The 26,395-nt window shown below is 45.5% G+C and overlaps 1 protein-coding gene across 20 annotated transcripts in view; it reads right to left on the bottom strand.

Moving 5' to 3' along the window:
• dst (dystonin) overlaps positions 1-26,395 on the bottom strand; it is a 779,292-nt gene that overhangs the window by 226,887 nt on the left and 526,010 nt on the right. For all 20 annotated transcript variants that reach the window (XM_072498412.1, XM_072498427.1, XM_072498428.1 and 17 more), the window contains 5 exons: positions 24,394-24,560; positions 19,386-19,542; positions 16,467-16,593; positions 13,312-13,365; positions 4,782-5,017 (listed from right to left, as the gene is read on the bottom strand). In XM_072498412.1, coding sequence (XP_072354513.1) covers positions 4,782-5,017; positions 13,312-13,365; positions 16,467-16,593; positions 19,386-19,542; positions 24,394-24,560 — 741 coding nt within the window. The remainder of the gene's footprint in view (positions 1-4,781; positions 5,018-13,311; positions 13,366-16,466; positions 16,594-19,385; positions 19,543-24,393; positions 24,561-26,395) is intronic.

Here is a 26,395-nt window from a genome sequence, read left to right as displayed (position 1 = left end):
TTCTAGTTTTATCGCACTAATTACAAGGATAATCTGCTCATTATTAATGCAATTTCAGATGTCCAGTACTGCCTGGAGATCATGTTAAGAACTTATCAGCCATGAGTCTTAGGCAGACTTTCATCTCAAGGCAGCAGGTTCTTGGTCCAAGTCCCATTCTAGTGACTTGGATACAAAATCTCAGCCAGCACTTCAGTGCAGTACTGGGGGAGTGCTGCACTGTTGGAGCTGCCGCCGCTTGGGTGAGACGTTAAATCGAGATCCTGTCGAACCTCCTGGGTGAGTGTGAAAGATCACGCAGCTTTATTTTGAAGATCAATGAAGGCTCGAGCCTATATTTATCCTCAACCAACATCACTAAAAGAGATTATCTGGTCATTATCACATTGTTATTTGCACGAACTTGCGATGTGAAAGTGCTGTTGTGCTTTTATTTTACAAACAGTGGCTGGACTTCCAAAATATTGTATTGACTATAATGTGTTTTGGGATTCTCCGAAGTAGAGAATAGAGCGGGGTGTGCACCTAGGTATGGTGGCTTTTTGAGGGTCGGTGCAGACTTGATGGGCCGAATGATCTCCTTCTGCACTGTAGGGATTCTATTGATTTATCGTTAACTGTTTTAAAACAGCTTAGCATTGAGCCAAGCTGCAGCCTCTGTGCAGGCCTGAACTCAGGCAAAGCAGAATAGTGTTCACTGGCGGCACAGTGGCAGAGGAGTGGCACAGTAGTTAGCACTGCTGCCTCACAGTGCCTGGGCCCAGTGTTCAATTCCAGCATTGGGTGACTGTGTGGAGTTTGCACGTCCTCCCCATGTCTGCGAGGGTTTCCTCTGGGTGCTCAAGTTTCCTCCCACAGTCCAAGATGTGTAGGTTAGGTGGATTGGCCATGCTAAATTGCCCCTTAGTGTCCAAAGATTAGATGGGGTTTGTTGTTGAAAATATGGAAAGATGTGTAATTTGAAACATGGAAGTCTGGCAATATCTGGTCTGAGAGAAACATGAGAGGATACAGGGAAAGATCCCACAAAGGGTTAACAGCAGCTGCCAGGGAAGGATTGTAAAATGCAGATATCCTTGGTCAAGCAGGCTTAGCAAACAAGACAAACAGGATTTTGAATGAAGCCAAAAACAATGGCTCACACCTTCATTGAAAGTAACTATCTTAGTAAGGAGCTGGAAAAGAATGGATGAGGTTCAGTTGAATTTGGTGAGAATTCTTGGTGTGAAAATTTGCTAATACCAGGTAAATTAAGGAAAACTAGAGACTATCAGTCTACGAGAAACATAATTCAAAGCCAAAATCAAAGTCAAAATTGAGCTGAGGACACAATTGGAAAATAAAACTATAGAAATGACAGGAATTAAAAGTAACACCTCTTGAAGTCAAAGCATTTTGAACATCACAAAGGAAACAATGTAATCAGATCTATGAGATGAAGTCATGCCAAAATGTATACTTAGTTGGATTAAAAGGTTTAGATCAAAGATACTTTTTACAATCAAAGAAAATAAGAGTTACTTTACAATAACATCATAAAAACTTAACTGTTAGAAAGCGAATATAAACCTCGAGACCAGGGCAACGAGAACCAGAACTCAGAGGGAGAGGGAGAGAAGCAGAGAAGGAACAAGCAGCTAGAGTCAGATTACAGTCAGCTCGGTCATGGGAAAGAGACAGGGCAAAGCAGCCGAGCTAAAATAGCTAATACATCTAAGGAAGACTAGAATTTAAAGAGTAGGCAGATTCAACTCAGAGCCAGCTTTCATAGCTCGGTACATGGGAAAGATATGACACAGCAACCAAGCTCATCAGCGAATACATCAAAAGAAGACCAGATTTTAAAAAGAAGATTGATTGTCAAGTTGGGCCTGAAGGTCCCTTCAATAAACCAGAAGGATCCAGAAGCAAGATCTTTTTACTTTTCTGTAAAGACAGTGATTGCATCTTTTAAAAAGAGAAAAAAAAACTTAAAAGTTTTAACCTGAAACAGTGGTTATTCGCCTACTTTACTTACTTAGCAACGCAGGACCCAGGATATCAATGCTACTGAGGGGTAAGTAGGTAAAATTCCTTCGGTGAAGGTATGGGTTATACCGGGGCATAACTTGAAAACATAGTTTGACCTGAATAGCACCCACTGAAGCCTGTATCGGAGTCGGGCAGTGAGAATTCCTGTTCACCATTTAGAATATCGACCCTTTTCTTTGGTATAGGGGGAATTCTAAGAATAGTGGTGAGTTTTTATCTTCAGGTTATGGGGATAGGGCAGGAGAGTGGACCTAGATAGGGTGCTCTTTCAGGGGGTCAGTGCAGACTCGATGGGCCAAATGGCCTCTTTCTGCACTGTAGAAATTCTACGGTGTGCAAAAGCTATGTTTCTGGTTAAAATTAAAAATTGGGAAGTCTCAAAGTTTGTTTCATGTTGATTGCGGTTGCCTTTAATAATCAAGACTGTCATCTCAACAGGCGACTCAACTTGTCTTATGAAGAGAGATTGAGAAGTTTAGGCCTATAATAATAATAATGATACTATAATAATAATCTTTTATTATTGTCACAAGTAGGCTTACATTAACACTGCAATGAAGTTACTGTGAAAATCCCCTAGTCGCCACACTCCGAAGCCTGTTCGGGTACACTGAGGGAGAATTCAGAATATCCAATTCACCTAACAAGCACATCTTTCGGGACTTGTGGGATAAAACCGGAGCACCTGGAGAAAACCCACGCAGACACGGGGAGAATGTGCAAACTCCGCACAGCCAGTTACCCAAGTGGGAATTGAACCCGGAACCCTGGCGCTGTTAAGTAACAATGCTAACCACTTTGTTACCGTGCTGCTGGAGTTTAGAAGAATGGGAGGAGATCTATTGAGATATATAAAAGGGGCAATGCGGTAGCACAGTAGTTTCACAGCTCCAGGGTCCCAGGTTCGATTCCCGGCTTGGGTCACTGGCTGTGTGGAGTCTGCACATTCTCCCAATGTCTGCGTGTGTTTCCTCCGGGTGCTCCGGTTTCCTCCCACAGCCCAAAGATGTGCAGGTTGGGTGGATGGACCATGATAAATTGCCCTTAGTGTCCAAAAAAGGTACGGCGGGGTTACTGGGTTACGGGGATAGGGTGGAGGTGTGGGCTTGGGTTGGGTGCTCTTTCCAAGGTGCAGACTCGATGGGCCGAATGGCCTCCTTCTGCACTGTAAATTCTATGATTCTATGAAAATGCTAAATGAGATCGACAGGGTTGATGTAGAGCGGATGTTTCTGCTTGTTCGACATTTTAGAATGAGACGCCATCGTTTTAGGCTAAGGGGTGGCAAATTGAAAACAGAAATGAGAAGGAATTGCAAGACTCAACGGGTTGTAAATCTGTGGAATTCTCTACTCCTGAGTGTAGTGGATGCAGGAACACTAAAGAAATTTGAGGAGATAGATAGGTTTATAATTAGGAGCAGGTCGAAGGAATATGGGGAGCGTGCAGGAAGGTGGAAATGAGGCCTAGATGAGATCAACCATAATCGTATTGAATGGTGGAGCAGGCTCGAGGGGCTGAATTGCCTACTCCTGCTCCTAGTTCTTATCTTATGTTCCTAAGCAAAATGCAACACACTGTTGGATCAGTTAGGTCTCCCTCCTTACTTATACGGTAACATAATTGGGCCATAATGATGCTACGAGATCCATTTCTTCAACTCATGAGTACAAGGAGCACTGGCCGCAGCAATTCCATTCTGAAACTGAGCGCATACTAAGTGGTGATCAGTGCTCACACATGCATATGTATTCTTCCCCAACCACCACCATTCTGCTACCCTTTCCCAGGCACAATCAGAAAACGGCTTCATACAAAATTGTGAGAAACCACATCCAATTCACGGTCGCACTGTCCCAGTATGCTGATCTTCAACACCATCAGCGCATCATAATTAATCATATTCATAGCAGGTTAACATCACTGCAGCTTAAAGATAAAACTGCATAGCGAAAATGGAATAAACAAGTAACTAGCAATAAAGTATTGGGCTGGAAAAATAACCGTGTGTTCACAGCGCACAACGTTACTGATGTGCAAAGTGGTCAGAAAATTCAGGGGATTAAGAGATACGCTGTGATATACCATGATTTCCAAACTTTCTTGGCAAATTGATGCTATTCTTTTGTTCGTTTTGCACAACAAACATCATTCCTCACTCTTATTGAGAATTTGCAATTGAATTGCTCATTCAACTCGTTGAAGAGAATTAGGGCTGGTAATAAAAAAATTAAATACCTCTTTAACAATGTGCTCATTGCTAATGCAATACCAATCAACCACTGGCCCCAAAAGGGAACAATTTAAATGTTTCAATCTCATCCCAAAGATTTTTAATGTCCTTTTTTGTTCTTGCTTTTTCATTCTGTCTCTTTTTCTATCTATTAACTGACTTGATTCTAATTCACCGTATTTTCTTTTCTATTGTTCCTGTTTCTTTCTCAGTCTTAAATCTCACTGGGGAGATAGATTGATTCTGCCATTAACCAAGATTCCCTCACTGCACTGTTACTGGCTCACATTGCCTGCATCTGAGAGGGCAAAAAAGTGAAGTTGAAGAGTACAGGGAAAAGTCCAATTAATAATACAAACTGGGAGATGCCCCACCTTAAGAAGATCCAATAAAGTTTATTGCAAAGTTCATCTTTAAAAAGGTTAATAAAAAGATTAGACCACAACTTATCCAATAAAGCTTGGCACTGTCTTGATATTTTTAACCAGGGCAAACATATTTCATAGCACACACAAACCTTGTGTTGTTCAACCTGTTCCTTTATAGCTTCAGTTTCAGTTGGCAATGTATCCCAAGATGCTGTTCTCTTATCCATCGACTCCAACCATTCCTTGACCAAATGGGCTTCCTCCTGGACTTGCTGCCTTCGGGCCAGCATGGATTCCAGCTGACTCCCCTTGTTCTTCAGCAAGCCTCCCAGCTCTTCATATTGATGATTCACATCTGCAATGTCTTGCTGGATCGTGATTAGCTCTGCGGCCAGAAAACCTATTTTAGCATCTCAATAATGGCGGCATTTTTTTTTAAAAAGAAAAAAGACATGCCTCAATTCAAATACTCAGTGAGTGATATAGCTTATGTCAATTCAAGTGAGCCTGGTCTATATTTTGTAGTTCTGAGCTTTTGTGACCCCAAACACATTCAGAAAAATCAAGTGTATTTTCCATTCTTACAATGAAAGCAGATCCGAAGTAGTTTCACTGAAGTTTAATCGGTATTACCCCAAATATAGTGGGCTGGATTCTCCGCAGCGGAGAGTATAATTTCACGCCGAAATCGGGCCCAGTGCTGCTCCAGCGACTTTCCGGGACCCGAGACTCAGCGTGATCGCAGAGTACGTCGTGCAGCTGGGGGCCCATTGGCAGGGGCCAGCCCAGCGATCCTCCACTCTCGCCCGGCCGAGTTCCCGACGGCGTGGAACTAACCTGGTATTGCCGGTCGGGATGCTGGCGTGGCGGCTGCGGACTCAGTCTGCGGCCACCCTAGTGGGGGGATCAGACACTGGGGGGAGGGGCCTTCTAGGCGGCCGGGGTTAATAGCCACACGGTCAGATCCTCGGGTGCACGGCCGATCGGTGAGGTCTAATTTTTCAGTCTGCCTCCGCGGTCCGAATCCGCCATGGCGCTCGGCACGGCCGCTGGAGACCGCTGCCGTGCGCATGCACCTGAAATGCGAGGGTCCGTATCCGCTGCTAAACCTGTGTGAATTACTCCGGGCCCCTGCTGGCCCCCTGCAGGGCATTGAATCAGCTCATCTTTTTTGCAGGAATCTCCAGAGTAAAATGCCAGCGTTTTTATGCCGGCGTGGGGACATTGTCCCATTTTGGGAGAATCCAGCCCAATGCCTTTTTTAAAAGCCAAAAGCAAATTAATCCAGTTATAGTGCTGGCTTTTGAATATGTTATAGTGGTGGTCTCCAAGGCACATTCTATTATTTCTTACTTTATGTCAGCTGCAGTTCAAAACAGAAGCAAATAATCTAGTTTCCAATACAAAGGGTTAGAATTAAAAAGGTCTTGTGCTTAATCTTCACTCTCGGTAATGTTCCATTAAATGAGTGAGCAGATCTTGATTTGCTCTCGATTCTCATCATGTTGGGTATGTAAATCCCCCCTTGGGTGGAGGAAAGGAAATAAAACTAACAGTTAATACCATCTCAATCTTATAACTTTGAGGATGGGATTGGCATAGAGAGCGTCTTGTTTTTATAGCAATGTAAAGGTACCACTCATCAGGGATGGTGTAAACATGTTGTGGGTTCATTTATGCAACTAGGCACATGATATATATATAAAGCTTAAAAACATTAGAGCAGTGAAGTGTTCTGCTCACGGCCAAAAGTGAAACTGAGATGGGATCAAAAGACAGTTCCCCAGGGTAACACGTGGCACAGTGCTTAGCATTGCTGCCTCACGGCGCCGAGGTCCCAGGTTCGATCCCGGCTCTGGGTCACTGTCCATGTTGAGTTAGCACATTCTCCCCATGTTTACGTGGGTTTCGACCCCACAACCCAAATATGTGCAGGATAGGTGGATTGGCCACGCTGAATTGCCCCTTAATTGGAAAAAATGAATTGGGTACTCAAAAAACACAGTTCCCTTCTAGTGATGGCATGCTCCTTTCAATTAAAAGCACATTACATCAGGGAGAAGATGATTGTATCTACTGCAGATCTGTCTACTTTGAAGTCACACTGTAACTCCGGGTATATTCTGTTGTCTGATTGATGGAGCCTTGATAGAATAACTTTGACAAAAACCTTCACAGTGAGGGGTTTTTCACAGTAACTCAATTGCAGTGTTAATGTAAACCTACTTGTGACACTAAAGATTATTATAAAAACTGAGGAATGAGATGCTCAGGCAGTTGTATGTTTTGTACTTTCCATGGAAGGCTAGAACTAGATGGAATGCGGACATCTTGGAGAATTGGGCTGCAGCGATTTGCAAAAATAGCGAGGGATTTCAAAATAAGGATGAACATTTTAAAATCAACATGTTTCTTGAACAGTAGCCAGAGTAGATCAGTGAGTACAGGAGTGATGGGGAACGGGACTTGATGCAGGTTAAGACATGGCCCGCAGAGTTTTGGATGGTCCCATGTTTATGCAGAGTAGTTTGCGGGAGGCCACCAGGAGTGCATTGGAATAGTCGCATCTCCAGGTAACAAAGGCATGGTGGAGGGCTTCTGCAACAGATGGGCCGAGGCAGGGTCAAAATCGGGCCATGTTTCAGAGGTGGAAGTAGGCAGTCTTGGTGTGTAATGGGAAGCTCATCGCAGAGTTCATTTAAAAAAAAAAATCCAATTAAGGGGCAATTTAGCATGGCCAATCCACCTACCCTGCACAATTTAGGGTATGAGGGTGAGACCCACGCAGACACGGGGAGAATGTGCAAACTCCAGATGTCAGTGATTTGGGGGCAGAGGTAAATATAGCAAGATTGCAAACTGATTTAATCTCTGGCTGTTGACAGGATGATCAAGGTGCAGAGTTGATCGCTAAGTAATGGAGATTGCAACAGGGGTAAAAAGCAATGGCAGGTTTCTCATTCCGGAATCTAAGTGCTCCTGCCAGCGGAGAGAAACCCCCGAAGTGATTCACAGTCTTTGGCCATGCAAATATATGCATGGTGAAGAGTTTGACGGATTCCATTCAAATTCTGGGATTAGGCCGCTAGTTTGAGCAGGCGGCCTGATCCCAGCATCCAGTGGCAGGCCCCCTTCCCACACACCCTCTGCAGACAAGGAGGACACCCCCATTCCCTCATCAAGGAGGGGCATCCTATTCCCACCATAGGAATATCGGGTCACCGCCCCCAAAGCACGCACGCATGGGAGTGACCCGACCCACTCAGCCCAGACCCACTCAGCCACCCCCTCAGCTATCCCTTTTGCCAACAGCCATTTCAGTCAGCCACTCCTTTCAGTCCAAACTCCCTGGCATTGCCAATGATGCAATGACCCCTGCACCATGGCACCTACACCCTGGCAGCGACACCCGTGACTGGTGTGATGGACCCCGAGGGTGGGGGCGGGGTCAAGGGGGTTAGTCACCAAAGCCCCCCTGGTGGTTTTCCCAGCCTGTTATTTGCATGCAGATCACGATTTTGGATATTCCTGCTGGCGCAGGGCAGGTAGCGTGCTACAGCTGGCGTGGGGAAATTGGAATGGGTATTGTGCCCGGCGCCGATCCAGCTTTCCTGCCAACGTTCCATTCTCCACCCAATCGGGATTCCCGATCACAGCAGTGGGGAATGGCCAATAACTTCACTTCCCAACATGTAGGGGGTAATTCTCCCAAAAAATAACTGTGGGCAGGATTCTCCATTGCCTGACGCCAAAATTATATTCGAGAATCCCCGTTTGCGACTGACTCGGGGGCGCCGTTGTTTTGTGGATTCTCTGCCCCCTCCAAAACAGACGTCACCTGAAGGCTCCACCATCATTGGGCGACTTCCCGTCGGCACAGGGCATGTATGCTTTGAGTTTTCATCAACCTCGCATGGCGGCTGCGTCCAGCGCTGCCACAGTTTGGGGGGTGGGGGGGGGAGACCTTCCGCTGGCCGGGGGGGCTTCAGTGGGAGCTGGGGGGAAAGGTGGGGGGTGGTCTGGGGGTGGCAAGGGTGGATACAGGGGGTCACTATCTGGCAGACTGGGTCCGCTCGCGGCCGCACCATGTTGTACGGTGCGACCGCTGCAGGCCGTCGCCGTGCGCATGTGCGCCCACGGACCCAGCAATTCTCCGGCCATTTATGTTGGGAACGCCGGGAGATTTACGTGGCATGGCTGCTAGACCCCACCGGCCGGAGCATCGGTGCGGGGGCTGCATCGACTTTTTCATTGTAAAACTAGACAGTTAGGTTGATGGTCCCTGATCCTCCCACAACCATGGACATCGCAACCTTCCGCGGACATGGGAAACACCCTCAACCCCTGATGCTGGAGGGGCAACCTTCCTCATCATTAAATGACCTCGCCACAACCCCATCCATCCTCAACGGCATCAGCACCACCACCGCCCCCCCCCCCCTCCCCTCCTGCCGAATGAGGGTTCGGGGGGGAAGTTCTATGGGGTCACCTCCCCCCAACCCTCAATGTGCCCCTTGCAAGCGCCCCTCCATGACCATATCCCCTCTCAGGTCCTGCCCTTGGCAATGCCCTAGGCACCCTTACACTGCTCCATGGCACCCTGGCAGTGCCAAGTTGCTGTCCCCGACCACCTGTGGGCTCCAATGACCCCTGAGCCCCCGATGTGGTTATCATGACTGGTGCCCGTTTTTGGAACCAGTAGTGATTCCCGCGGGCATCATGCTGCACAGGTGGGGGTGGAGATGACCTTGAGCCAGGAGACTCCGGTTTCGAACGGGCTCAGCGTATTTTAATGAGTTTAAAGACCCAGCAAGGCCGTGAACCAGATCGTGTTGGGTGTCGAAGGCCATCAACATCACGCTCTGTTTGGTGCCTGCCGCAAACCCTGTTTAAGGGCTCTCCCGCTATTCTCTGGGAGTAACGAGAGGTGTGCCAAGCGCAAAATGGAGGTAGAATCGTGCCCTTAATTGGAGGACATTTCTGCTCATCCAGTATAGAGGTGTTTTAAGAATGAAGGGACTGTGTATCCATTCGCAAGACTTTGGTTGCAAATGTTTGCTTACTGAATGCCTCACCATTACAACATTAACAAGGTAGTGGAAATCTGGCAATCTGTCTCCCAAAAGGCTGGGTGGTCAATTTAAAACTGAGATTGATCAATTTTTGTTAGATGATAAAGGTTCCAGAAAAAAAGGTGAGTAAAAATAGCCTTATGTTACGATTCCAGTTGATGTTATAACTGGACGAGAAGATCCCAGAATGGAACCCTGGCTCAAAAGACGATGGGCGGGATTCTCTGTCCCACCGCAACCGTTTCCTGGCACGGTGCACCCCCACCGGCATCTGGATCCTCTGTCCCACCAGTCAGCCAATGGGGTTTCCCATTAGAACATAGAACATAGAACAATACAGCGCAGTACAGGCCCTTCGGCCCACGATGTTGCACCGAAACAAAAGCCATCTAACCTACACTATACCATTGTGGGCACTCCCACGCCATCGGGAAATCCGCAGGCGTGAGTGTGCTGCCGGAAAGTCAAGTATCCAACCCCATAACTTTTACTTTTTCTTTTATAAACCGTGGAAGACAGTGTCACAGGACCATTAATTAGATTTAACACTGTCTCTGTCCCAATTCCCTGGTTATCTGAATTATAACTTGTACTTTAGCCTGCCTCTTTGTAGCTCTTGTTCTGTCCAGTCTTTCTTCTGGCAGAGTTGAGAGATGTTCACTCTCCGAGATCCTGGGCGAAATTCTCCCGAAACGGCGCGATGTCCGCGGACTGGCGCCCAAAACGGCGCCAATCAGACGGGCATCGCGCCGCCCCAAAGGTGCGGAATGCTCCGCATCTTTGGGGGCCGAGCCCCAACATTGAGGGGCTAGGCCGACGCCGGAGGAATTTCCGCCCCGCCAGCTGGCGGAAACGGCCTTTGGTGCCCCGCCAGCTGGCGCGGAAATGACATGTCGGGGCGGCGCATGCGCGGGAGCGTCAGCGGCCGCTGACAGTTTCCCACGCATGCGCAGTGGAGGGAGTCTCTTCTGCCTCCGCCATGGTGGAGACCGTGCGGAGGTGGAAGGAAAAGAGTGCCCCCACGGCACAGGCCCGCCCGCAGATCGGTGGGCCCCGATCGCGGGCCAGGCCACCGTGGGGGCACCCCCCGGGGCCAGATCGTCCCGCACCGCCCCCCGGAGCCCGCCCGCACCGCCTTGTCCCGCCGGTAAGGTAGGTGGCTTAATTTACGCCGGCGGGACAGGCAATTTATCGGCGGGACTTCGGCCCATCCGGGCCGGAGAATCCAGCGGGGGGGCCCGCCAACCGGAGCGCCGCGAGTCCCGCCCCCGCCGATTCTCCGATCCAGCGGGGGGTCGGAGAATGATGCCCCAGGTCTCCAACTTTCCACAAATTCAGTTACAACCAAAACTTAAAAGTATGTCTATCTTACAAGGCCCCAGTTGCTAAGCAACACTGCATACCTCTACTGGTCTAATTATTTACTCTGCATGCCATAGCCCTCTCTAAGTACAATAGAAACACAGTTGGAACTATAATCAATCCCCATACATACAAACACATTGGTTTAGCATAAATCTAACTATAAGCTTTACCCTTCCAGGCACAGAAATATTAAATTTTAAAACACTTGAAACTCTACCTTATTTCTAATGCTTACCAATACAAATATAAACCCCTTAAAACTACCATTGTTTTCCTAACAATTAAGATACAGAGTAGAGGGCAGCACGGTGGTTAGCATTGCTGCTTCAAGGCGCCAAGGTCCCAGGTTCGATCCCGGCCCTGGGTTACTGTCCGTGTGGAGTTTGCACACACATTCTCCCTGTGTTTGCAAGCCCCCACAACCATGTGCAGGGTAGGTGAATTGGCCACGCTAAAATTGTCCCTTAATTGGAAAAAATTAATTGGGTACTCTATAAACAAAGATACAGAGTAGTAATGATCTAATTGAATGGCAGAACAGATGGCAACTATGAAAGTCCAGCTCCATGAATAACCCAGGCAGGCATAACCCAAATTTCACATTTTCAACATCAGCACTAAGAAGCTCAACGAAGATATGATGAAATATCATAAGGGGGAATGACATCAACATTCCACCGCTTTAAGACAATAACTTATTTTAATGGAGAATTTGCATTCTTCCTCCTCCTCCCTCCCACACCAATATTTCAATCACATATTGGGCGCAGTAGATCACTTAATCCTCCAGGCTTGTCCAGGAATCTCCAGGAATTTCAGCTTAATCTCCAGGATTTATTTATTTTATTTTCTTTAAACATTTGCTTATTAATTCTAAGAATACTGGAAATGGGCACAGTGATATAAATGCTGTTTGACCTGACAATGAAGATTTATTCAATTGAGTGAGAAGCTATTCCTTTCTTTTTTAGAAAAATATTTTATTAAGGCATTTATATTCTACATTTTGAAGCTATTCCTTTCTATTTGATATGAAAAGGAGGGGCCTCGTGATAATTCACGGTCAGTGTGTGGAGTGTGTCGAGGGGATCAGAGCACTTCACATGGTAACTCCAGGAGTACATCCAGGCATCCCCAAACCTGACCACAGTGAATTCAGTAAAGCATCAGTTTCAGATAGTGAGAACAACGGAATCAAGGACTCAACTAGGAAATGGCATCTCATGGCCCAACGAGAAGGGCATCTAACATTCAATTCAATGACACAAGTTTCACCACAGCAAAATTCATAGTGTGGCCAAAGGAGGACATACAGCCCATCATGCCAATGGCCCTTTGAAAAAAAGCTTTCAACTAACGAACTAGTTGAGAGTGGAGAAAACAGTGCATTTAATCAAAAAGGGAGCATTTACAACTCCGTTTCCTAACACATGACCACCATGATTCAGATGGTCATTTCCCCCACAGTTTTTTCCTTGTAACGGCATAAGAGACAGTTTTGTCAGTGACCCTGGAACAGTCAGTTTCCCCGGCAATTCCTCAATAAGTGGCCCATGGTACTTGTAGAAACTTTTCCTACCTCACCATCACCGGTGCAGAGAAATTAACCTTAGCAAAAAGCAGCCACAATAAAATGGAGGATAAATCTACTGTCTGAAATATTTACAGAAAAAAGGAATTGACCTCTTCATCTGATTTAACACAGCTGCGTACTACAAGGAAAGGAAATGTAGATTTTTCAAATGATTAATGAGTGATAGTAATGAACTAAAAATAATTGAAATGTGGCATTTTTCACCAAAGTTTTTTTGGCCACATCAATACATAATTTCATGCATTAACTTTTAACATGAGAGAAATTCACACCTTGATATTGGACTCACCTTTCATTTTGGTATTGTGATAACAGAAATAGCATGAAATTAAATTAAATTAAATGAAAATCGCTTATTGTCACAAGTAGGCTTCAAATGAAGTTACTGTGAAAAGCCCCAAGTCGCCACATTCCGGCGCCTGTTCAGGGAGGCTGGTACGGGAATTGAACCGTGCTGCAGGCCTGCCTTGGTCGGCTTTCAAAGCCAGCGATTTAGCCCTGTGCTAAACCAGCCCCTGATTTAGATTCGCTTTGAACACATTAACTTAAAAAGAGTAACGCTGTCAAAAAACAAATTCATGTTTACATGTTTCATTATAAGATCGGACTGTACTCCAAGTTATACACCTTGTAAGCTGGTTTCCTTACCTTTGGAATCGCAGACAGCAGAGACAGCTCCCCCACCATTCGCCACTTGTGTGCCTACAGACCGATATGTTGGACAAAGAAAACCTTGTTAGTTACATCAAACACAAGGCCAACACCCATGTAAAGTCCTCTCCAATCTGTTGTGCACAAATGATATTCGGCAAAAGACTTCCAACAGAGGAACATGGGCACAGGAGTAGGCCATTCAGCCCCTCGAGCCTGTCCCACAATTCAATGAGATCATGGTGATCTGTGGGCTAACTCCATATACCTCCCTTTGGACCATATCCCTTAATACCTTTGCTCAATAAAAAGCTATCTATCTATCTCAGATTTAAAATTAACAACTGTTCCAGCTTCAACTGCTGTCTGTGGGAGAGAGTTCCAAACCTCTACCACCCTTTGAGTGAAGAGGTTCTTCCTAACATCTCTCCTGAACGATTTAGCCCTAATTTTTAGACTAATCCCCAGTTTTAGAATCTCCAACCAGTGGGCGTAGTTTATCTTTATCTACCCTGTCTTTCCCTGTTAATATCTTAAATAATTCGATCAGGTCATCCCATAACCTTCTAAATTCTAGCAAAAACAGGTCTAATCTGTGTAATCTCTCCGAATAACTTAACCCCTGTAGTCCAGGTATCATTTTAGTAAACCTAGGTGCACTCTCACCAAGGCCAAAATATCTTTCCTAAGGTACGTTGCCCAGAACTGCTCATAGTACTCCAAGTGGAGTCTAACCAGGGTTGTGCATAGCTGCGGCGTAACCTCTGTGTCTTTATATTCCAATTGTCTAGATATAAAGGCTAACATTCCATCAGCCTTTTTGTTTATTTTCTACACTTTTTCGTGGCATTTTAAGGATCCATGCATCTGAACTCCCAAGTCTTTTTGGACATCCACTGTATCTAACCTCTTTCCATTTAGAAAGTACTCTGCTCCATCCTTTCTTGGTCCAAAATGGATAACCTCACACTTGCTTACATTGAATTCCATCCACCACAATTTTGCCCATTCACCTAGTATGTCAATATCTCCTTGCAATTTAATGCTATCCTCTTGGCTATCCACAATGCCATCCAACTTTGTATCATCAATAAGTAAGCAGAGAATGGCTTCTCAAAACTATTCAGGTTAAATAAGCAGCAAAGAAGTTAAAGGTGTAACCTTCAATGACTCAATTTGGAGCGTTATATTGGAGCAAAAGAACAGAATGAGGCCATTCAGCCCCTCATATCTATTCCGTCAATCAATTAGATCATAACTGATCTGTATCCATATTCTTGTCTTTGTTCTATAACCCTTCATGCCCAGCAAAAATCTATCACTCAGTGTGTCAATGTTTAATTGGCCCCCAGCCCTCAACATTTATTGGGGGAGAACGTTTCAGATTTCCTCTACTCTGTGTGGGAAAAGTGTTTCCTGACATCAGCCCTGAAAGGTCTGCCCTCTTATTTTGGATTTCTCCCACCAGAGGAAATAGCTTCTCTCTATCTGACTTATTACATCTTTTAATCACCTCAATTGGATCAATATTTGACCTTCCATTCTTGAGAAAATTCAAGCCCAGGCAATGGAATGACAGGTTCGGTGTTAATATCATGTCATGTTATTCCAGCCAAGGAACTTGTGGTTATTGACACCAGGAGAAAGGAGCTTCTCAAGAAATTCTCCAGCATGTATGACAAACTTCATAGATTTCCAATTGTTCACAGTTGCCGAAACATAATAGTCTTGCACACTGTCTAATTGTGCTTGTCACGTGAAGGCCATTTAGCCGAAAAGAGCTCTCTCTTTTAACTCCATTGGTGCCTCAGTGCCAGGAATCTGGGTTCAATTCCGACCTCGGGTGACTGTCTGCGTGGAGTTTGCACATTCTCTCCGTGTCTGTGTGGGTTTCCTTCGGGTGCTCCGGTTTCCTCCCACAGTCCAAAGATGTGCAGGTGAGATGGATTTGTCATTCTAAAATTGCCTCTTAAATGTCCAAAGATGTGGCGGTTAGGTGGGGTTACTGGGAGAGGGCAGGGGAGTGGGCTTAGGTAGAGTGCTCTTTCAGAGGGTCGGTGCAGACTCGATGAGCTGAATGGCTTCCTTCTGCACTGTAGGGATTCCATGGACATCTATGGACTATATCAAAGAAACAATTCTTTGTTCTTCTTTGAATATCGCTCACTGCCAGTTCTCCAATATTATACTGGACTACACCTTTAGCACCATCCACTTGACTGGCTTCCCTGGTAACTCATTCCACAATCCTACCATCCTTTGGGTGAAACAGTTATGCCCAATAGCAGGCGCTGTGTTTGAAACTGTGGATTCACATCCATGGGATTGCTGCACAACCTCCTATTTGAAATAGTACTTGAGCAAAATTCTGCTCTTGCTGCCTATTTTGGGTTTCTTCACTTTAACAGCTTCCATAGGAAGGATAATCATCACCCATTGATATCTCCTGATTGAACAGGAATAACAGCAGCATCTCTGGTATCTCTTGGTCAGTTTATATAAAGGATTGTCCCACAGAAAGGGTGCGAGAAGCCAGGGCAATCGAGCAGAATTACAAAAACACGCATGGCAAACCCTGGTGAATTAAGCTTTTATATTTAATGCTTAATCACAAGGATATTTGTGTTTCAGTGATAACCCATTTCCATGTTTAATTAAAATAACTTCTTTTAAACTGAATTACAACAGCCCATTTAATCGCCAACCCGTGAAATGAAAATTCTGAACAAATGTGTCTAATTTCTGAATTGCATTGTAGAAATGTAGGGAATTCTGCCTAGAAACATTATTCAGTGAAATATATGGGCTTAGAGGTAGACAGATCGTAGAACACAGGTCCAATTGGAAACGGTGCAGATTTATGCCATTCCCATATATCTTTTACAAGCTGTTGTGACAAAAAATGCAATCACTTCACTTCATACATCATTGACTGAAATTTGTCAAAATAGCATATTCTTCAATCTGGACTGGTATACAAAAATAAAACTATAATCATTTTGAAAATTCCAACAAACAATCTTCCTTCCAATCATGAATCACTAAACTGTAGCTATTAAATAATTTAGGTATTTAACAAGGGAAGTGAGCTGATTAAAATACCTGCCAGAACAGTGCACGTGACATTCAGCCGAAAGGCACAGACTGTTTACCTGATTTGAATATTGTCCTCGAATGGGCTGGAGAAATTAGAGTATTGATTAGGTGACATAAAGCTGATCCATTCTGATTAACTTCCTCAACCAAGGAGGCATTTGATGACCATTCATTGCGAATGACCTAAATGAAAAGAAAGTGCGAAAGTGTACTTAAAAAGATCATCTTGGCACAATTCCTCGCGCAACAAAAAAAAATTAATCCGAAGGAGGATCAGAAATATCCCGCCCTCAGTTCTCTTGCTTGTAGCTCCCCCGTGGTAAAGGTTAATAAAGAAGAATGAAATCACCGTTTCTTCTCAAAACCAACAAGGTGATTAGAATCAACAGAATCCCTACAGTGCAGAATGAGGCCATTCGGCCCATCGGGTCTGCACCGGCCCACTCACTCACCCTATTCCCGCCCTAACCTCAGGCGTTGACCATGGCCAATCCACCTAACCTCACGTTAATGGCTAATGACCTGATAGCAGATAACTCCCTCAATTTTCCTCTGTGATTACAGAAGGGATTACAGGGAAAGGTTAACAGTAAGATTTGTAATAAAGAAATGGAACAGTAACATTCTTTGGAAACTGGAAAACGTCCCCAGAATCATACAACACATAAAAGTAGGCTATTCGGCCAATTGAGCATCTGCCAGCTCTTGGAAAGAGCTATTCATTAATCCCACTCCTCAGCTCGGCCTCCTAGACAGAGAAATATTTTCTTTTTAAATATATCTAAAATTCCCTTTTCAAAATTACTATTGATTCCGCTTCCACTTAACAGAGCCACTTCCACAATGGTCGCAAACATTAAAAATCATAGTACGAAGTCTTACAACACCAGGTTAAAGTCCAACAGGTTTGTTTCGATGTCACTAGCTTTCAGAGCGCTGCTCCTTCCTCAGGTGACTCAGGTCATTCACCTGAGGAAGGAGCAGCGCTCCGAAAGCTAGTGACATCGAAACAAACCTGTTGGACTTTAACCTGGTGTTGTAAGACTTCGTACTGTGCTCACCCCAGTCCAACGCCGGCATCTCCACATCATTAAAAATCATGGTTAATGTGAGATGTGCTGGAATCCAGATCTATATGTTGCCCATTCTGCTTCACTCATCATTTCACTTCTAAAATCACCAGAACCTCTTCTATGGTCTGAAGATGGACACTAGGACAATGCACATATCACATCTACTGGTCTAAGGCAGAGTATGATATTCAGCCAGGCTATAACCCATCAACGCCGCCTTATCCCGGAGGGCAATTCTCCCACTCTAGGAAGATGGCTGGGCACAAGTGGTCACGTGCACAGAGAAACTCCTTCACCATGACATTTTTGAAAGCATAGTTGAGAGCAACCACATTCCCAGAGATCTCAACAAGTTTCCGAAGGACTGTTCGAGCATTTTTCTGCCTCAGGCCTCTTCCACATTCCTGATTTCCATCACTCCACCGATGGCAGCCGTTGCCTTGCTGTCCAGGCCCAGGTTCCCCTCCCTAAAGCTTTCCAACCCTGTGCTCCTTTCAGACCCTCCTTAAAACCTACCACCCTGTCCAAATTTTTGGGTCACCTGTGCTAATATCATTTTGGACGCGATTCAATCAAAACATTGGGATAAGGGCGGGATTCTCCGGCCGAGCCCACCCGGCGACTTGATATTCCCGCCCAAGGTAAATGGACATTTACATGGTCCGTGTCCTGCCCGTGGTGATCTTGCGGAGGGCGGGGTCGAAGAATCCACCCCTTAGTGTCATTTTGGGAGAGTTTGGCGGGGTGTTTCCTGCTGGCTTTTTGGGTGAGATCCAGACCAGTATTCACCCACAGTTAGGAAGTTTTGGGGCCTTGGGGAGTTTCTAGCCCACACTTAAAAATGTTTTCAGCAGTGGAGAGCAGAACTCACCAGCGAGACCAGCTGATCAGCACGTCGATCTCTTGAGCTTCAGAGTCTCCCACATCCCCACCCACAGACAATGTCACCATCCATAGCGAGCACTACCCCCTCTCCCTCCCAAAGTGAGGACATCCCACTATGGGGTCACTGAGGCCCCCTCTTTTCAGGCCCCCTCACCCTCCATTTCATCCACCCCCTTCCAAGACTCCCACCTATCACCCCTCAATCCTTGTGAGAACTCTTCGTCCCCCCCCTCACCCTCCTCCCCACTCTTCGTACCCCCACCTCTTTCATGGAATTGGTCCCCTCAGGCCCCGACCCTTGGCAGTGCCAAGGTACCACCCTGCCCAATGCTTGCCCACTGAGGGTCGCCAAGACCCAGTGTGGACCAGTACTAAATGGCGCCCTAGCGAGGTCTACCATGAGTCTAATGGTCATTTAAATTTGGATATCTGGATCTCGCCCAGCAAGAGCGAGATCCAGACCGTGACGTGTTCGGAGACTTCGTTTGGAGCATCTCAAATCCTGCGAGAGACCAGGCCTTGTGCCGACACCAAGCTGGGCACGATGAGGCCGTCGAATCATGCCCGTTGTGAGGTTCAGTGTGAAATTTTGTTTGACAATGCTCCTGCGAAGTGCCTTTACCGTATTAAAAGATGCTAAATTAATGCAAACTGAGACTGTTTTTTATATCAGATAGGTACCAAATCACACATTATGCAGTGAGAAGCTAAAGCATTGAGATTGCCCTTTCCAAGGAATTCCACACCACTTCAATCCAGGACATCAACTGGAGCCAAGTCCAGAGCTGTACTGCAGTCATGTAATTTAGGACTTAATCATTCACCTACTCACACTGATACAAAGGTTTTCTTGGGCACAGAATCATTAAATAACTGAGCATTCAAGCCACTCGACAACAATATATAAAGAACCTGGGGCAAGAGCTGGGTTTAGAGAAGGTTGGTTAATTTACTGATAAAATTATTCATCCTTAAAGGAAAAATGCATAAAGTATTTAACAGCTGAGGATTTCTCACCTGGACTTTGGATAAATGTCCCTGAAGAGTTTCAGTAGTTAGACTTGGCTCTATGATTGGAATTCTTGAGTTCATCCCCTCCACCCACTTTTTGAACACCATCAACAAGGCTTTAAATTGATCTGACTGATGTTGGTAACAGGATAATTTCTCCTCTCTGCAAGTCAAAAATAAAAGGAAAGTGAGCGAAGGGGAATAGAAAGTTGACCATGTCACCGACATTTACCCTTTTTGATTGGAGAGTTGTGATGCCAGATAACCAGGAACCAAATAGATCCTTGACCTTTGATCTCTATGTGTAACATCATTTCTGATTGGTTCTAAACCAACAACATTCTATTAAAACACCTCGATGCAGTCTCACCAATGCCCTGTACAGTTGTAACACGACTTTCCCGGTTTGTTACTCCAGTCCCATTGCAATAAGGCCAACATTTTATTTGCCTTCCTAATTGTTTGCTGTACTTGCATACAAACTCAGGGGTGGTTTAGCACAGTGGGCTAAATAGCTGGCTTGTAATGCAAAACAATGCCAGCAGCGTGGGTTCAATTCCTGTACTGGGGCTTTTCTCAGTAACTTCATTGAAGTTTACTTGTGACAATAAGCAATTATATTATTATATTGTGATTTGTGCACCAGGCCACCCAGATCCCTCTGCAGCCCATCAGGTCCAGAGGATTTGTCAGCTTTCTATTCTAATAGTTTTCACATTACTTTTCTTCAAGTAATAGTTTGAAGTTTCTCCCTCCCTTTTGCCTCTTGATTTTCTACTATTTTTGGGGTGCTTTTTGTGTCCTCTACTGTGAAGACAGATACAAAATACTTGCTCAAAATTTCTGTAATTTCCTTGTTTTCCATTACCTGAGGGACTAACATTCATTTTAGCTTCTCTTTATTTTTATATGCTTATAGAAGTTAGCACTGACTTAAAAATATTTCTTGCTAGTTTTCTTTCATCCTCCAATCGCTCCCTCTATATTTTATTTTAGTCATCTTTTGTTGGTTTATAAAACTTTCTCAATCTTCTGGCCTAACACTTATCTTCGCAGTATTTCACATCTTTTCTTTCAATTTGATACTATCCTTAACTTCATTTGTTAGTCACCGATTCTGCAACCCTCTAGTAAAGTATTTCTTCCTCAATGGAATATATCTTTGCAGAGGATTATGAAAGATCTAAAATGTTTGCCACTGCTTCTGTACCATCTTCCCTTTTCCCAGTCCACTTTAGCTGACTGTCTTCATAAACTTAAATAAAGGCAATTACAAGAGTAAGATAATAGTTATGGACTAGTGATGAGAGAAGGATCGTTACAATGGTCTTGTGTATGACACAGAGCAGGAAGTGATGTGTTGGGTGTTCTGGATCCGTGGAACACATACAGGCCACCAACACTTAAAATAGTGCAACACTATTTTATTAAGTCAGAAACTGTTGAACATACTTTCACTGTGGGTTAACACGATGTTAGATTAAACTAAAGACCTATGCTTGTCCTAACCAGTCTACGCACTCAGCACATGGTGAAGATCTGTGCTGTAAGCTCTGTCCTTCTGAGAGGCTGCATCCCGAATGAGCGGGAACTCTGATGCCCTCTGTCTATATAGTGAGTGTGCTCTAACTGGTGATTGGCTGCGGTGTTGTGTGTGTTGATTGGTCTTGCTGTGTGTCCATCAGTGTGTGTGTCTGCACCATGATATACTGGTGTATATTATGACAGGAAGATTCCTCTGCAGCTACCGTAATTGTGACTAAAAGTGTTAGCCTCTATGTCATATTTCAAGGCATTGTGAAAGCTTAAATATTAAGCTAAAAGCTTAAATAACATTTGTGAAGTCCAAGATTGCAGGAAGGCACTTTTCCTTAACCCACCAGCAAGAATCTCAGCAGTGATGTCCATTACCACTTCATGATGTGGTTTCTGATTCATTGAAATCGGAATGTGGTAGTCATATAGCTTCCCATTAATTAGTCACACTGAACCTTGATGGGGGAAAAAGTGAGGTAAATGTTTCTTAATGTTTCTCATTTAGTTATGGTGGATGTGAGTTGATCAAAACCACCAAATTAGGAGACAGAGACTGGTAATTGTTGGTGAGGCCTGAAAGACTTCAAACTGCTCGAATCCATCAGTTAAGTGAGGGTTTGGTGGACTTGACTTGTCAGTAAAAAGAGCCGTGTATGTCCACACTTTCTTCAGACTCTGACTGGTTATGCTGGCTTCCACATCTTTCATTCCTGTTTGCACATTCTGCCGCCTGCTAATGCAGTTCTCAGGAAACTTTAGCACAAGTTGGCATTGGCAAGGTTGATGTGGTAACCCATCGGAAATTCTCCACGTGTCGGACTGAGGAAATGCTTTTTTTTTTTAATGTATTTATTAAAGTTTTTTAACACAATTTTTCTCCCTTACAAACAATAACCACCCGCCCCGTAACAAAAAAAAACGAGAAATCGTGCAGAGCAAGATATAGACATGGCAAAATGATATATTTACACAGCTTTGTACACTGGCCCTCTCCCGTACGTGCCAGTTTTCCCAACCCTTCATGTTATCTCTTGCTCATCCACCCTCCCAGGCCCCCCCCCCCCCCACACACCCCCACCCAAGGTTGCTGCTGCTGCTGACCGACCTTCCTCTAACGCTCCGCGAGATAGTCTAGGAACGGTTGCCACCGCCTGTAGAACCCCTGCGCAGACCCTCTCAAGGCGAACTTAATCCTCTCCAACTTTATGAACCCAGCCATATCAATTATCCAGGCCTCCAGGCTGGGGGGCTTCGCCTCCTTCCACATTAGCAAGATCCTTCGCCGGGCTACTAGGGACACAAAGGCCAGAATGCCGGCCTCTTTCGCCTCCTGCACTCCCGGTTCGTCCACTACTCCAAATATTGCTAGCCCCCAGCTTGGCTTGACCCGGACTTTCACCACCTGAGATATTGCTCCCGCCACTCCTCTCCAGAACTCCTCCAGTGCCGGGCATGATCAAAACATATGGACATGGTTCACCGGGCTCCCTGAGCACCTTCCACATCTGTCCTCCACCCCAAAGAACCTACTCAGCCTCGCCCCTGTCAAGTGCGCTCTGTGAACCACCTTAAATTGTATCAGGCTGAGCCTGGCACACGAGGAGGAGGAATTAACCCTACCTAGGGCATCAGCCCACAGACCTTCCTCGATCTCCTCCCCCAGCTCCTCCTCCCATTTACCCTTCAACTCTTCTACCAGCGCTTCCCCCACTTCTTTCAACTCCTGGTGTATTTCCGACACCTTGCCCTCCCCGACCCATACACCCGAGATCACCCTATCTTGAACTTCTTGTGCCGGGAGCAACGGGAATTCCCTCACCTGTCGCCTCACAAAAGCCCTCACCCGCATATATCTAAAGGCATTTCCCGGGGGTAACTCGAACCTCTCCTCCAGTGCCCCTAGGCTCGCAAACGTCCCGTCGATGAACAGGTCCCCCATTCTTCCAATCCCCGCCCGATGCCAGCTCTGGAACCCCCCGTCCATCTTCCCCGGGACAAACCGGTGGTTACCCCTGATCGGAGACCACACCGATGCTCCCATTGCACCCCTGTGCCGTCTCCACTGGCCCCAGATCCTTAGCGTTGCCGCCACCACCGGGCTCGTGGTATACTTTGTCGGCGAGAGCGGCAGCGGTGCCGTCACCAACGCCCCCAGGCTCGTTCCTTTACAGGACGCCATCTCCATCCTCTTCCATGCCGCCCCCCTCTCCCTCCATAACCCACTTGCGGATCATCGCCACATTTGCTGCCCAGTAGTAGCTCCCCAGGTTTGGCAGCGCCAACCCTCCTCGGTCCCTACTGCGTTCCAGGAACCCTCTCCTTACTCTCGGGTCTTATTCGCCCACACAAACCCCATAATACTCCTACCTACTCTCTTAAAAAAGGCCTTAGTGATCACGATGGGAAGGCACTGAAACACAAACAGAAACCTCGGAAGGACCACCATTTTGACCGACTGCACTCTACCCGCCAGCGAGAGCGGTAACATGTCCCATCTTTTGAAATCCTCCTCCATTTGCTCCACCAACCTCGTCAGATTCAGTTTATGTAGGGTCCCCCAACTCCTGGCTATCTGGATCCTCAGATACCGAAAGCTCCCCTCCGCCCTCCTCAGTGGTAGGTCCCCTATCCCTCTTTCTTGGTCCCCCGCCTGTAATACAAAGAGCTCACTCTTTCCTACATTGAGCTTATAGCCCGAAAACTCCTGGACTGAGGAAATTCTTTACTAATGTATAAAATATACAGCAGAGCAGAAATATTCACCTGAATACTTAATATGGGTAAGGAAGAAATCTTGCACATAATATATAGAACGAGTTGATAGGAATTGGGTATTGGAACCAAAGCTTTTTTAAAAAAGCAGAACGGATAAAGACAAATTAGGGGGGCAGAGAGTGCGAGGAAGAGTGTGGAAGTAGGGTGCAAGAATAATGGTTAAAGTGAAAGTAAACAAGAGGGGAAGTGAGGGATGAAGGGTGAAAAGAGCAAGAGAGTGAGAAGAGAGGAAGAACAAGTAAAAGAAAGCGACAGAGACACACACATAAGAAGTGGGAGTGAGTATCACGTAATAATGTTAGGATTGGGGGTGGGGGGGAAAGAGAGAGGGAATTCAAGCACATACTGAGTGCATGGGTTGGGGGGTAGGGGGTGAACAAAGAAGGAGAAATATCCAAGTGTAACCTAGATCCAAGATTGCTCCAGCTTGTTGAGAGCTTTAGCCTTTTCCATTGTTTAGTTTAGAAAGACTGGTTATGAATACTGATAAACATTGGGAGATTCTATTCAGAACCTGCCAAGTAATGACTATAGGTTTTGGCAGTTCGCCCCTTTAATCAGATATACCCAATAGAATACATTTGTGAAAATAAAATACTGGCATAATGTGCTGACTCATTGTCCAAGAAAAAGAACAAACAATGCAGTACTGTAGCGATGAGGAACAATATTCAGTTACAAGGATTAAGTGTTAGCCACTCACTTTTTCTTGATAGCCTCTTCCAGTTCTTGAAAATTCTTTGACAGAGTATTGACTTTGTTGAGGATCTGTGTCCGTTCTTTAGCTGTAGCGCAACCCCCCAGCTCCTCAGCCAACTGGTTTAACGTGTTCAGATCTTTACTCTGGTCCAATAGCTCAGTATTCATTTCCTGCAGCAATAAGGGCCATGATTCTAATTAATACCGGCAGCGATACATAGATCAGATTAAACAGAACAGCTGAACTAAATCACAAAACTGTCCCCAATTTACCAGCAGGTGCGCTGGGGTTGACCTGATTCACCGGCTAGAAATTGGTGGGTCATAAAGCCAAAAGATTACATAAACAACAATTTTCTCTTCAAAGAAATAGAGGACATCCACACTTGGCAACTGCTTCACTCAATTATTACCCACTTGCAATCAGAATCTCAACATTAAGGTAACCACACTTCACCAAGATCTAGACATAGACATAGAATTTACAGTGCAGAAGGAGGCCACTCAGCCCATCGAGTTTGCAACTGCCCTTGGAAAGAGCACCCTACTTAAGCCCACATCTCCACCCCATCCCCGTAACCCAGCAACTCCACCCAACCCCTTCAGACACTAAGTGCAATTTAGCGTGGCCAATTCACCTAACCTGCACATCTTTGGACTGTGGGAGGAAACCGGAGCACCCGGAGGAAACCCACGCAGACATGAGGAAAACATGCAGACTCCATATAGACAGTGACCCAAGCCGGGAATCGAACCTGGGAACCTGAAATGGTTGGCATAATGAATATATTTTAAGCAGTGCCTTTGTAATTAGCTTCTATGGTACTGGAAAGTGGTTAGGGCTTGTCCGATAGAAGGAGCAGCCTGGTACAAGTGTGGACAGTGTAAATGATGGGGGACTATTATTGGTAAGAATATTTTAGAAAAGATTGATGAACGATGTTTTGTGTAGTATCTTTGGTGTAGAAAAGTGAATCAAAGTGGTTTGCAGAGATGTAATCAAATAAACCGGATACTGAGCTAAAGCATGATACATTAGAAGGGCTGTCCAATAGGTTGGTCTAGAAGGAGGGGAGGCGGGTGGAAGAAGAAAGAGAGAGAGAGAGAGAGACACACACAGAGAGAAAGAGAGAGACAGAGACAGAGAGAGGGGGAGAGAGATAGAAAGAGAGAGAGAGTGCAAGAGAGTCAGAGTGAGAAAGAGTGAGTGAGAAAGGTGGAGTCGCTATGGTAGAGAACTTTATAGTATGGGGCCTGTGTGGCTGAATAGCAAGGCACCAGAGCTGTTCACAAAGAACAAGAGGATGCAACAGAGGCCATCGTCAGAGGTATAGCGAGTTTAGAGAGTTTTGTGGGACTGGAAGAAGTATTAAAGATAGGGTAGCATAAAGTCCTGAGAGGGTTTAGATTTGAGGAGAATCTTAAAGATGGGAAGCAAATGAAAGTCAGGGATGAGTTGGTGGCTGGGCCAGATAGATAGAGCAAAGAGTTCTCTGAATGACCTAAAGTTTACGGAGGGAGTGGGGTGGGGATGGGAGGCAATGAGAGTTAATTGATATGGGTAAGCATAGCCGTAACAAAGGCAGGGATTAGAGTTTTAGTATATTGCTGCGGTCTGGAGTCACTTGTAGGCCAGACCAGGTAGAATGGCTGATTTCTTTCACTTGGACTCAGATTATGGCAAATGCTGACAATAAGATATAAGACAGTAAATGCTTTGCTTGTAGAGATGATTGTTGTTAAGCAAGTTTGTGTGTATTTTGGCAAATGGAGAAACAAGAACTAGGCAGTTAGGAGTTTGAAAGTTAATTTGTTTCTAACTTCGGTTCCCAGAGGTGGATGCAGGAAGAAATGGGGTTAAGCAGAGAGTTGTGGGTAGTAGAGTGAAATGGTCAGTGATGCACGATCAATTGCACAAAGACTAAAGTTGGGTACAACTGTGGCTTTATTACAGTCAGATGCGTGGCCTCCTGCTGCAGCTGGCGAAATGGCAGGGCACTGGAGGT

The sequence above is a fragment of the Scyliorhinus torazame genome, chromosome 4, assembly GCF_047496885.1.
Source record: "Scyliorhinus torazame isolate Kashiwa2021f chromosome 4, sScyTor2.1, whole genome shotgun sequence".
NCBI lineage: Eukaryota > Metazoa > Chordata > Chondrichthyes > Carcharhiniformes > Scyliorhinidae > Scyliorhinus > Scyliorhinus torazame.
Note: the sequence above shows the minus strand (reverse complement) of the source record. Positions and strands in the feature narration are given on the sequence as shown.